This window comes from Lipotes vexillifer, unplaced genomic scaffold, assembly GCF_000442215.2.
Source record: "Lipotes vexillifer unplaced genomic scaffold, Lipotes_vexillifer_v1.1 scaffold563, whole genome shotgun sequence".
Taxonomy (NCBI): Eukaryota; Metazoa; Chordata; class Mammalia; order Artiodactyla; family Lipotidae; genus Lipotes; species Lipotes vexillifer.
Window position 1 is genome coordinate 178,441 of NW_006769542.1, and position 14,617 is coordinate 193,057.

General features: G+C 33.8%; 1 protein-coding gene across 1 annotated transcript in view; it reads right to left on the minus strand.

The window, feature by feature from the left end:
• Positions 1-14,617, minus strand: part of CWC27 (CWC27 spliceosome associated cyclophilin) — a gene marked incomplete at its 3' end in the record, with an annotated part of 161,935 nt that overhangs the window by 146,545 nt on the left and 773 nt on the right. Inside the window, exon 2 of the mRNA XM_007445648.1 lies at positions 6,108-6,204. Within this exon, the coding sequence (XP_007445710.1) occupies positions 6,108-6,204 (97 nt within the window). The remainder of the gene's footprint in view (positions 1-6,107; positions 6,205-14,617) is intronic.

Consider the following 14,617-nt stretch of genomic DNA (forward strand, 5'->3'; position numbering starts at 1 on the left):
ATAGAAAATTAACTTATACAAACAACATACAAACCCAAAATATATCAAAATTACTCACTGATTATAGGTCTAGCACCATCAATGCACCCTCCTCAAGAAATTTTCAATAAATAAATCAACACAATACATGAGTCCAATTAGACTCTCAGTAAGTTTGCTAAATGAAGAAAATTGCTTATATTTATGTATAAATATATTAATGGGAAGCTATAAACATACGAGAGATCATACATGAACTCCTAATTGATTGAGTTGGATTCAGTTATTGAGCATAGTCATAATTTAATCACATGCTGAGGAATGCAAAGCAAAGAGATGGAAAGAGCATAGTTCACTAAAGTCTTTACTGAGCTGCAGAACTTCTGGACACCAGATTTCTTATCAAAGAGGATGATAAATGTCTTCATTAATTAAATAATTTTGAGTTGAGTCTTCTATTACTTGAAACTGAACCAACTCAACTCATTCAATGACAGATACTTATCAAGTGCCTACTGTGGGCCAGACACTGTAATGATACAATTACTGACATAAATCATAAAACACCAATTACATGAGTACTTTGTGATACTTTATTAGTCAAAACATGACTATGGTTTATCATAATTCATGAAGTACTATAATACTGTGGCTTGCAGGCCCCTCACAATTATTTACATTTGCAAGCTATAACTGGAAATAAAATCCACATTTTAAAAAATGTAATCTGTAATCTAACAACTGTATCCAGTTCATAGGATGGATTGGAAGAAGTAGAAAGGAAGATTAATGGATTTTTTTCAATCGCTTCTCCCAGTGAAGAGCTGTTAGGCTATGTTCACAAGAACTCCCCAGTACAGACAAGTTCTCCTTGGTTACAAACCAGAAACTGTAAAAATCAAGAAGTCTACAAGTATTTCTCCTGTATCCCTAAGTAACCATTTACTCTGATTAAAAATGTATATAGCAGTCAGGAATTCGGAGCCTTGCCTCTTGTTAGCGGTGCAAACTTAAACTCAATTTTCTTTCTTTTTTTTTCTCTTTTTTTTCTCTCTCTTTTTTTAAATTGAGATATAATTGACACATAAAATTACACTAGTTTCAGATGTACAACATAGTGATTCAATATTTGTATATATTGTGAAATGTTCACGGACAATAAAACTAGTTAACATCTATCACCATACATAGTTACAAAATTATTTTTCTTGCGATGAGAACTTTTAAGATCTACTGTCTTAGCAACTTCCAAATATGCAATACAGTATTATTAACTACAGTCATCATACTGCACATGTAATTTTCTCATTATAAAACTAATAATATAAATTAACTCACAGTGCTGTTCTGAAGATTAAATAAGATAATGTGGAGGCAACCTATAAATTTTCAAGGTCAAAACAAATGTGAGGTCAGACTTTAATATTTTCACTTAAATTCTACCAATCCATACTCAAATTTGAATACTTACCTGAGTCTGTATCAAAAAATAAAAATAATCCTTTATGCCCATAATATGCAATCAACAGTTTTTTAATTATTTTTTAATTTTATTTAATTTATTTTTTTATACAGCAGGTTCTTATTAGTCATCCATGTTATACACATCAGTGTATACACGTCATTCCTAATCTCCCAATTCATCATACCACCACCACCACCCACCACTGCTTCCCCCACTTGGTGTCCATACGTTTGTTCTCTACATCTGTGTCTCAATTTCTGCCCTGCAAACGGGTTCATCTGTACCATTTTTCTAGGTTCCACATATATGCGTTAATATGCGATATTTGTTTTTCTCTTTCTGACTTACTTCGCTATGACAGTCTCTGTGACAGATTCATCCACGTCTCTACACATGACCCAATTTTGTTCCTTTTTATGGCTGAGTAATATTCCATTGCATATATGTACCACATCTTCTTTACCCATTCGTCTGTCAATGGGCATTTAGGTTGCTTCCATGACCTAGCTATTGTAAATAGTGCATGCAATCAACAGTTTTTGAGCACATGATCAGATTTACTTTTTCAAAGGATCACTTAAACCCCATAACGAAGAACTGATTGGAAGTAACAAGGTGGAGAGAGAGAGAGAGCAACTGTTGTCCTAAGAGTCAAGACATGACTATGGCTTATTTTGAGAGGCACAGATTCAAGAATTCTCTAGGAAGCAAGATCTATAAGGCTCAGAGATCTATTAGATATGAGGGAAGGGGGACATGAAAGAGGTCTTTATTACTTGTGCTTTCAAATTTTAAAATTACCCATCTTATTTCTTTTTCCTATTTCCTATTAAGTCTTTCAGTGATGTTGGATTTTAACTTTAAGCTTTCCTTTATTTTCCTAATTATATTCTTGTTGGATAAATGAAATTATTATACTACTACATATATTGAGTAGAAATTTTCTATAATTTCTCTACACCTTAAATTTTGTATTCTATTGTGCCTAGAATTGCAAATTTCCAAATAATTTCCATATCTATTATTTCCACTTCCTTGTAATTTATTAATAATCACTGTTGAACTATGCATTTATAGTTACAGCTTACCATGTGCTTAAAAGATCTTCCTGCTTGCAATAATGTTTGACGTCCTTCTTAAATGTTTATGTATCATTCCCATAAGTATTTTGAAGGGGTTTTATTATCTCATTATGTGTGTTCATAATATCCTCCTGAATTTTCTCCACTATTGAAAAAAAGAAATTTACATGTACCTCAAATAGGAAATCAAGTTTCTATTCGGATGCCGTGAGTCTGCTATTTGTCATTATGTTTTTTATTTCTGGCTGTACAATGTATGGGTATCATGACATATTTTGACTAATTTTATTTCTGTCCAAGTATTAATACACACAGGAATTTATATTTGCATTTTAAAATCATGTATATCTGGTTCTTCTTCTAGAATTTTGTTTTGTGTTTAATTTTGTAAATATTATCATTAATAACTTTTTATTTAAATCTCCTTTGTGAGCTCTCTATTTTAGCCTCTTGGGTTTTTTTAAACAAACATTTTAGTTTTGTAAGATATTTCTTTAAATCTCTTACTATATACTTACATTTGTAACTTCTAAAAAATTATTAAAACTCTTGTTAAAGGAGGAAGGGGATAAAAGATAACTGATGAAGCATGGACATTCAGGAGACAGGGCTGAGGTAAAATTTCACAAGAGTTAATAGTCACATAAAGTATAAAAATTTTGATTTTCTTATCTACTTCTCTTTCTGCTCCCCACTTTGTTTTTCAGACCTAAAATTCTACTCCTTCCTCATTCTTCAGAGGAGCTAACAAAATTTTCAAAGATAACAAGCTTCCCTTTCCTTCTCTTCTTTTTTAACCTACTTTTTAAACTTACAATTTTTTAAAATTTTCACTCATTTTTAAATGTTTACCTAACTATCCTACAAAGACCTGAAATCCAAGATTAAGTCTGTATAACTGTAAATATTTTGTTTTCAGAAAAACTAAAAACTCCCCCCAGACACAGAAAGACAAATACTGTATATTCCCACTTATATGTGGAATCTAAAAAAGTTCAACTCATAGAAACAGAGAGTAGAATGGTGGTTGCCACAGGCTGGAGGTGATGGGGGAATGGGAAGATGTTGGTCAAAAAGATACAAATTTTCAGTTATAAGATGAATAAGTTCTGGGGATCCAATGCACAGCATGGTGATTTTAGTTAATAATACTGTATTGTATACTAGAAATTTGTACATGTTCTCACCACATACACTCACACAAAAAGGTAACTATGTGAGGTGGCAGATATGTTACTTAACTTGATTGTGGTAATCATTTCACAATGTATACATATATTAAGTCATCACATTGTACACCTTTAAAAAAATCATGTTGTATAATCTAAATATATACAATTTTTCTCAATCATACCTCAGTAAAGCTGGAAAAAAAATACTAAGAATTTCCCTTTAACTGTGAACACCATTTTAGTTGAGAGCCATATCTGAGGCTGTGCTCCCACTTGCTCATTTTTATTTATTTGCTTTTTAATTTTGGAAATCATGTCCTTTTTTTAAAATATTGATATGACCATTACAAGATCTAGAAATATCATCACTTGTTTAAATTATATAATCAGAGAATTAAAATGAGGTTCTCTGAATTAAAATTTTAAAACCTTGACTTTATTCATTTAGGAGCTTTATTTAAATTAGTTTTCTCAGGCTTCTTGTTAGCTTTTGCAATAATAATTCTATTTCTCACCTATTCAATTAAAAGAATTGCTCTAATTATTTTTTCTTATTATTTTCGTATTCTTTTTTCTTTCTTATTGTATTCTCATAAATAGGGAAATAATTTTTTAATGTTGTAATTAAGTTTCATCATCACCTAACTTAAGAACCTTATTTATTCTTTCATTGTTATATTATATCCAGATGTTTTCTGTTTCTTCCATTCACCTGGTCATGGATTATAATTTACCATTTATTCTTTCTAATGTTTTTGTACTTTCACTCTTCTGTAAAATTTGAGCTCTTGATTCTTCAAAACTTCTTTCCAGAAACAAGTCTTACTTTTCAGTGTCTACTGTGTTTCTCGGCTCTGTTGACAGTTATTTGAGGCTTCTCTGACTGAACTACCTGTCTGATTCAATTTCCTTCCTGCCTGCCATAGCAATTATTAATAATGGTCTTTACAGATGTCTTCTTTTCTCTTTTCCTTTTTTGTCAGCTCGATTTTTTTTTTGTTTGTTTTGGAGAGGCGGTTGTTTTTGTTTTGGTCTGGGTGGTTTTATTCCTTAAATCTTCCCGTGGTAATTTTGTTTGTTTAGTTATCTATTTGGAGAACTCTCACTGTACCATACTACTGGTTATTTTGTATTCTCTTTCACATCTTGCTTTTGACTCAAAGTGCTGTTTTCTGATACCTTGAACTTCATTACTCAAATCTAAGAGTTACTAGTGACATTGATAATACCATCACTGAAAGCTGGCTGGAAGGCTTTGTGGAGAAAGTAGAATTTTGAATAGGCATTAAAAAGTGGTGGAATTCCCTGGTGGTCCAGTGGTTAGGACTCAAGTGCTTTCACTGCTGGGGCCCAGGGTTCAGTCCCTGGTGGGGGAACTAAGATCCTACAAGCCAGACCGCGTAGCCAAAAAGAAAAAAAAAAAGTGACTTGAATAGAAAAAGAAGAGAAGAGAAAGTATTCCAAAAAGGCGAGGGAGGATATGAGAAGATTCAGGATATGAAGGAGGTATGAGTGGAAATGGGAAAGAACTGCTCAGGAAATAAAGATAATAGTCAACTGAAACCATGTGGTTATATGCAATGAAAAATAAAGTTGGAAAGCTAGGAAGCTAAGCTGCATGAGGATTCAAATACCAGATGAATAAATGTGAGGGTAAAGGATCAAAGATGAGAAAATGCAAGACCAGGTAAAAGGCAATTACAATCACGTTGGTGACAGTCAAGGCAGTCTGGGGAAGAAACTGGTAAATTTGGTTTTTATCAGTTTAGTTGTAGCTGACAGTAGAAGATTTGAGTAGAAAAGTCCACTAGGCAATTAGATATGTAAATTAGAGCTCAAAAGAGGAGAAATGGCTGGAATTCTATATTTGACAGTCACTTGGTTGGAAGTAACAATTGAAGAGTAAAGACAATAGAGAACTAAAGGCAATCTTGGGGAATACCCATATTTAGAGGATGAAAGAAAGAAGTGAAAACAGCCAAGGAGATCAAAAAAGATCAAAGTATTATTTGCTGAGATAAATATCTCTGTTAAAGACATAAAGATTAAAAAAAAAAAAGATATAGAGATTTATTGGGAGGAAGGATTTTTATCTCCTCTCTCCATTTCCTGACACACAGCTCAAGATGGTATCATTTATATCAACTCCCAGCATCCATTACCACTATTTAACACCAGTCTTCAATGTTATGGAAAAATACACTGCAGTTTATTTTATTTTATTTTTATTTATTTTTGGCCACACCATGCGGTATGTGAGACCTTAGTTCCCTGACCACGGACTGAACCCATGCCCCCTGCAGTGGAGGCACAGAGTCTTAACCACTGGACCACCAGGGAAGTCCCTGCAGTTTATTTTTAAATTAACAAAATTTCTCCTACAGAATAAAATTCAAGAATTATGATTACCTTCCAAACAAAGCTGAATGAAATTTCTGCAAGCTTTAGGAGCTTCTTTTGACCACAACTCTATGTCAATATCTCCAGCTGTAGTTTTCAATAAAACCTGTAGAAAGCATACAAAATCACTGTTAATTATCATTTTGCTTAATGATGAGTTGATTGGCTGCTCAACTTAAAGTATTCACTACTGAATTTTCAATTTTAAAATAAAAATTAGAAACTTTGTTTCGTTTTTGTTATACTCAAAAAATTTCAAATATTCAGTACAAGTCACTGTACATTTATACCTTTCAAATACCATTTTCAGAAATAATTTTGGCTTTAAGAAAAAATAGCATATATGTTTTTGAATCACAGAAAAAAACCTCATTCATTTAAAAATCAGTAATATAAACTTGTTTTAATTTAAAAAGTGTTCTACAGCATTTCTTCCAATAAAATTGGTGTAGCAAATTAAGAAATTAAAGAACAATCCCATGAAATTACAGCACTGTAGGACAATTTTACAATTACCTTTTAACATATAAACACTCTACTTTTTCATTCAAAATCACGCCATTCCTAATTTACAAAGGAACATTCTTAATCTAATTCTGGGTTGTATATTACTAAAATGGTGTGCCTTAAAATTACCATCTACGGTAAATGGAATCCTTTGATAGCCTTCTTTCCATAGCTCATGAAGGCAGTTACTCCTTGGTGCAACAAGCCATCTTGCAACAACCAAAATCCCTACTGAGCCCACAGGAGGAGACAGCTTATAACAGTCTTATTAATAACCACAAATAACCAAAAAGAACGGAAAGCTCTAAATTTGAACACTGTGGCACAGCTGGAATCCAACTTCTCTAGTATCACTCCCCCCACACACCCACCCCACAGTGTGCCAAAGTAGATCAGTGTCAATCTGTGATCAATGGTCAATGATATATGATCATCACCATCACTTTTGCTATAATTGCCTTTCAGTTTCTGTTTCAGAAGCTCAAATTAATTGCCATAATTTATGTAACATTGATGAATTTATTGTATCTTTTTGGGGTTTTACTGGCTACATAGTTCTCTTACAATTAAGCTCCATGGGGGTGGAAGAGGTGAAAATATCTATACTGTGGTAGTTTTTAAAATGGTTCTTAACCCTTAAAGAAATATAAAAGAACTAAAAATGCAAATGTCCATGATTTTTTCAATCCATTACACTTCCTCTACAAAAAGAAGGGAACATTTGTTGAGTGCCTTCCAGGTGTTAGCTGCTGTGCCACTTTACATATCCTTATCTCATTTAATCCTCACCTACAAGATAGGTATCATTACTCTTATTATACTTATGAAGAAACAGAGACTCAGATAAAGTAAATTTATCCAGGGTCTCATGGTGAACAATTTAAGCCAAAGGCTGTCTGCTGCAAAGCCCATGCCTTTTCTATCGCACTGTACTGCCTCCACAAAGTTCACCATGAATTCCACACTATACTGGAAAAACAGTCCATCAAGCTCTAGGGCCCTGCCACATGTCACAAAATAAATCCCCAATCTGGTCACAACTGATTTGAGTAGAGAAAAGTGCCTAAGTCAAAAGCATTCATATATTGGTTGGACATGAGAAAGGCCTTCTAACTTGGCTTGGCATGAAACAACGCCCAAAAGAGATTCTCCATATTGAATGGTGACACACCAATCCAAGTGGATTCTCATTCTCCTGGAAAATATACGTGTGGGATGCAAAATGAGAGCCTGAGTAACTCCCTCTACCTCAGATTGTATTATCTAAAACAACACTGTGTAACACGTTTTGATTTTCCACAAGGCCTGATATTCATCCCAATCTTAGAAGTACAGTATACATAACAAATGTCCTTCCTACCTCATTATCCCCTTGTATACTCAAAATAAAGTTCTATTGTTAAAGAGAACCTAGACATGTTTCCATATTTCCTATACCCTGGCAACCACTAATCTACTCTCTGTCTCTATGGATTTGTCTATTGAACATTTCATATTCAGGCATACCTCTGAGATATTGCAGGTTTGGTTCCAGATCATTACAGTGAAATGAATATTGCAATAAAGTGAGTCACATAAAGCTTTTGGTTTCTCAGTGCATACAGAAGTTATGTTTACTCTATATCGTAGTCTATTAAGTGTGCAACGGCATTATATCTAAAAAAACAATGTGCAAACCTTAATTTTAAAAAATACTTTATTACTAAAAACTGCCAATCCTCATGTGAGCCTTTAGCAAGTCATAATCTTTTCCCTGGTGGAGGTTTTAAAATATTGCAAGAATTACCAAAATGTGACACAGAGACACAAAGTGAGCAAATGCTATTGGAAAAATGATGCCAAGAGACTTGCTCTTGTGTGTATAAGTGAATCACTTTGCTGTATACATGAAACTAACACAACGTTGTAAATCAACAATACTTCAATTTAAAAAAAAAACAACTGAACAACCAATGGATCACTGGAGAAATCAAAGGAGAAATAAAAAAATACCTAGGGACAGAAATACCACACACCAAACCTTATGGGATGCAACAAAAGTGGAAGCAACCTAAATATCCATCGACAGAGGAATGGATAAAGAAGATTTGGTACATATATACAATGGAATATTACTCAGCCACAAAAAGGAACGAAATAGTGCCATTTGCAGAGACATGGGTGGACCTAGAGATTGTCATACAGAGTGAAGAAAGTCAGAAAGAGAAAAACAAGTATCGTATAATATTGCTTGCATGTGGAATCTAGAAAAATGGTAGAGATGAATGTATTTGCAAAGCAGAAATAGTCACAGATGTAAAGAACAAACTTATGGTCACCAAGGTGGGGAGGAGTGGGTGGGATGAATTGGGAGACTGGGATTGACATATATACGCTACTATGTATAAAACAAATAACTAATGAGAACCTACTGTATAGCACAGGGAACTCTACTCAATGCTCTGTGGTGACCTAAATGGGAAGGAAATCTAAGAAAGAGCGGATAATATGTATATATATAACTGATTCAGTTTGCTGCACAGCGGAAACTAACACAACATTGTAAAGCAACTATACTCCAATAAAAATTTAAAAAAAAAAGAAATACCACACACCAAACCTTATGGGATGCAACAAAAGTGTTTCTAAGAGAGAAGGTCATAGCAATACAGGCCAATCTCAAGAAACAAGAAAATCTAAAACAATCTAACTTTACACGTAAATGAACTAGAAAAAGAAGTGAAGCCCAAAGTTAGTAGAAAGAAGGAAATAATAAAGATCAAAGTGTAATAAATGAAATAGAGACTAAAAAACAATAGAAAAGATCAATAAAACTAAGAGCTAGTTCTTTGAAAAGATAAACAAAACTGACAAGCCTTTAGCCACACTCACGAAGAAAAAAAAAGAGAGGACTCCAATAAATAAAATCAGAAATGCAAGAGAGGTTACAACTGATACCACTCAAACACAAAGGAGCAAAGAGACACTCTGAACAATTATATGCCAACAAATTGGACCACCTAGAAAAAACAGATAAATTCCTAGAAACATACAATCTCCCAAGACTGAATCATGACAAAATAGAAAATGTGAAGAGACCAATTACTAGTAAGGAGATTGAATCAGTAATCAAAAGCTCCCAACAAACAAAAGTACAGGACTAGATGGCTTCACTGATGAATTCTACCAAACATTCAAGAAAGATTTAATACCTATCCGTCTCAAACTCATTTTACAAAGCCAGCATTACCCTGATAACAAAACCAAAGACGCCACAAAAAAAGAAAATTACAGGCCAATATCCCTGACAAACATATATGCAAAAATTCTCAATAAAATATTAGCAAATCAAATGCAACAATACATTAAAAGGATCACACAGGATGATCAAGTGGGATTTATCCCAGGGATGCAACAGTGGCTCAACATCCACAAATCAACCAATGTATTACACCACATTAACAAAATGAAAGATAAAAATCATATGATCATCTCAATAGATGCAGAAAAAACTTTGGAAAAAATTCAACATCCATTTATGATAAAAAGTCTCAACAAAGTGGGTACAGAAGGAATGTACTTCAATGTGATTAATGTGATATATGACAAACCCACAGCTAGTATCATATTCAATGGTGAAAAGCTAAAAGCTTTTCCTCTAAGATCAGGGACAAGACAAGGGTGCCCACTCTACCCACTTTTATTCAACATAGTACCAGTAGTCCTAGCCACAGCAATTAGGCAGGACAAAGAAATAAAAGGCATCAAAATTGGAAAGGAGAAAGTAAACTGTCACTATTTGCAGTTGACATGATACTATATAGAAAACCCTAAAGACTCCAGCAAAAATATGTTAGAATTAATAAATGAATTCAGTTAAATTGCAAGACACAAAATTAATATACAAAAATCTACTGCATTTCTATACAGTAATAATAAACTATCAGAATGAAAAATCAAGAAAAGAATCCCATTTACAACTGCACCAAAAAAAAAAAAAAAACCCAAAACAAAAAACCTAGGAATAAATTTAACCAGGAGGCAAACGATCTTTAAAATATAAGACATAGATGAAAATATAAGACAGAGATGAAAAAACTGAAAAAGATACAAAATAAGTGGAAAGATATTTTGTGCTCATGGATTGAAAGAATATTGTTAAAATGTCCATACTACCCAAAACAATCGATAGATTCAGTGCAATCCCTATCAAAATTCCAATGGCATTTTTCACAGAACCAGAACAAATAATCCTAAACTTTGTATGGAACCACAAAAGACCCCAAATGGTCAAAGCAATCTTGAGAAAGAATAACAAAGCCAAAGGTACCATGCTCCCTGATTTCAAACTATATTACAATGCTATAGTAATCAAAACAGTATGGTATTGGTATAAAAAGACACATAGATCAATGGAACAGAATAGAAAGCTCAGAAATAAACCCACACATACACAGTTAATTAATTTACAACTAAGGAGGCAAGAATACACAATGGGGATAGGACAGTCTCTTCAATAAACTATGCTGGGAAAGTTGGACAGATGCAAGTAAAAGAGTGAAACTGGACCACTATCTTACACCATATATAAAAATAAACTCAAAATGGATTCAAGACTTGAATATAAAACCTGAAACCATAAATATTCTAGAAGAAAAGATAGGCAGTAAGCTCCTTGACACTGGTCTTAGCAATTTTTTTTTTTGTACCTGATCCAAAGGCAAGGGAAACAAAAGGAAAAATAAACAAATGGGACTACATCAAACTAAAAAGCTTCTGCACAGCAAAGGAAACCATCAATGAAATGAAAATACAACCTACTGAATGGGAGAAGATATTTGCAAATTATATATCTGATAAAGGGTTAATATCCAAAATATAAAAAGAACTTATACAACTAAGTAACATAAAAACAATCTGATTAAAAAACGGGTATAAGGATCTGAATAGACATTTTCCCACAGACATACAGATGGGCAACAGGCACATGAAAAGATGCTCAACACCACTAATCATCAGATAAATGCAAAACAAAACCACAATGAGGTATCACCTCACACCCAATAGAATGGCTATTATTTAAAAGATAAGAAATAACAAGTGTTGGCAAAGATGTGGGAAAAAGGGAACCCCTGTGTACTGTTGGTGGGAATATAAACTGGTGCAGCTACTATGGAAAACAGTGTGGAGGTTCCTCAGAAAATTAAAAATGAACTACTGTACTAACCAGCAATTCCACTTCTGGGTATTTATCCGAAGAAAATGAAAACACTAACTAGAAAAGATATATGTGCCCCTCTGTTCACTGCAGCATTATTCACAATAGCCAACATATGGAAACAACTTAAGTGTCCATTGATGGATGAATATAAAGAAGATACACACTAGAATACCACTCAGCCATAAAAAAGAAAGGAATACTGCCATGTGCCACAACATGGATGGAGCTTGAGAGTATTATGCTAAATAAGTCAGACAGAGAAAGACAAATACCGCATGATTTCACTTACACATAGACTCTAAAACACAAAACAAACAAACAAAACAAAACAAAACCTAGACTCTTAGATACAGAGAATAGACTGGTGGTTGCCAGAGGAGAGAAGGAGTGGAGGTAGGTGGGAGGTGAGTGGGTAGAATGGGTGAAGGGGATCAAGAGGTACAAACTTCCAGCTAAAAAATAAGTCACGGGCATGAAATGTACAGCATGGAAAATAGTCAATAATGTAGTATTAACTTTATATGCTGACAAGTGGTAACTAGACTTATTGTGGTGACCATTTTGCAATGTATTCAAACGTCAAATCATTATATTGTAACACAAAACTAATATAATAGTGTATGTCACATATACTTCAATTAAAAAAACAGGGATAATAATATCCTCATAGGTTCACTGTGAGGACAAAATGAGTTATTATACACAGACTGCTTAGAACAGTACCTGACAAATAGTAAATGCTCAAAATATGATAGCCATTATTGTTGTAAATATTATTCTTATAAAATTTTTTGACCACAGGAAACTTATTCCCAGTAAAAAGAATGCATATATGGTTGGGCCACCTTGTTTACAAGGTTTTCTTAATCTTTTAAGAAGATTAACTACTGAATAAAAAAAGAAGGCACATGGCTCCTCCTTTGGCCATGCATTCCCATTAGCCATAACTACTATGTCAAGCATCAGTGGCTCTTTTTCTTAAAGCTTACAAGTAAGACAACACTTTGATAATAAAATGTCTCTTAAGAATAAATATATGGGTTAATATAAAATTTAGATTAAATCATCATAATATGTGGAAATTTCATTTTCAATAGATAGGAAAATTTCTGTCAAGGGTTACATTTCTGTGCCTCATCCTCAAAGGCCAGAGTTATAACATAACACAGCATATTTACAGACTACTGCCAGGGGTTAACCACCGGTATAATGTGTCAATTACTTCCCAAGTTGATACTATACTCTTTGAAGAGAGAAATTTTGTCCCACATATTTGGAATATCTCTGAATCCTTTCAGTACCTAATGTAGCATTAGACAGTATAGCCACTAAACAAACATTTCATTAAGGAAACTTTTTATTACATCTGCTTTAAATTCCTTCCAGGCCAAAATTCTTGCCATGCTCTCTATGGTACAAAATTTTGAAGCCTCAATGTCTTCAATCAGTCTTATTATTCTGGAAAAAGTCCCAAATCGGTTTTGAAGGAAAACTTGGGCTATGCCTCATATTCTCCCTCAGCCCAATTCTGTTCAGAAGGACAATATTCACCACAGTTTGCATACACTTATTTGCATGATTACTTCACCATGGTATATTTCACTCAACTTACTCTCTGATAATAGGGACAATGCTGGTTTTTCTTTCCATTGTGTCCCTAAAACCTAGCATAGAGCCTGGCCTATGCTAGGTGCTCAGTAAATATTTGTTGAATGAAAGATTTCTGTTCAGGCATATATCTTTGTTAAAGCTTCTCATCTTTATGACCATGTTGAATCTTCCTCCAGAGTAAAACAACTAAGTCTGCCCTTGACAGTAGGAATATAACCTCAAACTCACTGATGCTTCTTAACTTCTCAGAAGTTAAGAGAAATACAGTATTAATTCATCCACCCATTCATTCAGTACATATTTGAACTGCTGCTACCATGTGTCAAGCACCATTCTAGATGTCTGTCTCTGCCCTCATAATGCTCATTCCACGGGTGAGAGTAGTGGAGGAGGATACAACAATAAAAAATAAGTACTGAAAAAGAAAAAAAGTACTGGAGAAAAAACTAAAGAGCTTAAGGAGGCAAGGGAATGCTGGAATGCAGGATATGAATGAGGTTTGCTATATTATAGAGAGTTGATAGGAAAGCCCTCTCTGCTAAAATGCCATTTGAGCAGGCTAGGGTATACTACAGAAAGGAACAAGTGTGAACTCCTGCCTAGCAGGATGGGCAATGTATTCCAACTCTACCAGTGTTTATCAACTGGGGGTGATATCACTCTCAAGAAACATTTGGAAGTAAGAAGAGATAGGTATTCTGGGTTTTCACAATGATGTAGGGTAGGAGTGAGGAGGGGAAAAAGTGCAAACAACAGAACTGAAAGAATTGCTCTGCCCAAAATACCCACTAAAATGTTTGTTGGGGGTATCATTTACAGCATTTTTGCTTTTGTTTTCAAACTGCTCTCACTGTGTTACAAAATGTAAACGAACAAGATTGCAACATAATTGTATCTGATACAAATTCAGTTTATCCTAATTCACCTCTATGCTTTCATTCTATTTTCTCCATTATGCTGGTTCATCATATTTTGTGTGTGATACAGACTAGGTCCCAGTTCAAGAATTCAAGTGATACTTATTCCATTATTGACTGCCTCATACTGCATATAAACACTTTGAATAGGAATTGACATACCTTGACCATCAAAATCAATCAGGAAATTATTCTCTCATCCTAATGTGGGAACATTTTCCATTCCCCACTTTCTCTGACAAAGACCAGTTCAAATGACACTTCATCCATAAAGCCTTTCCCTA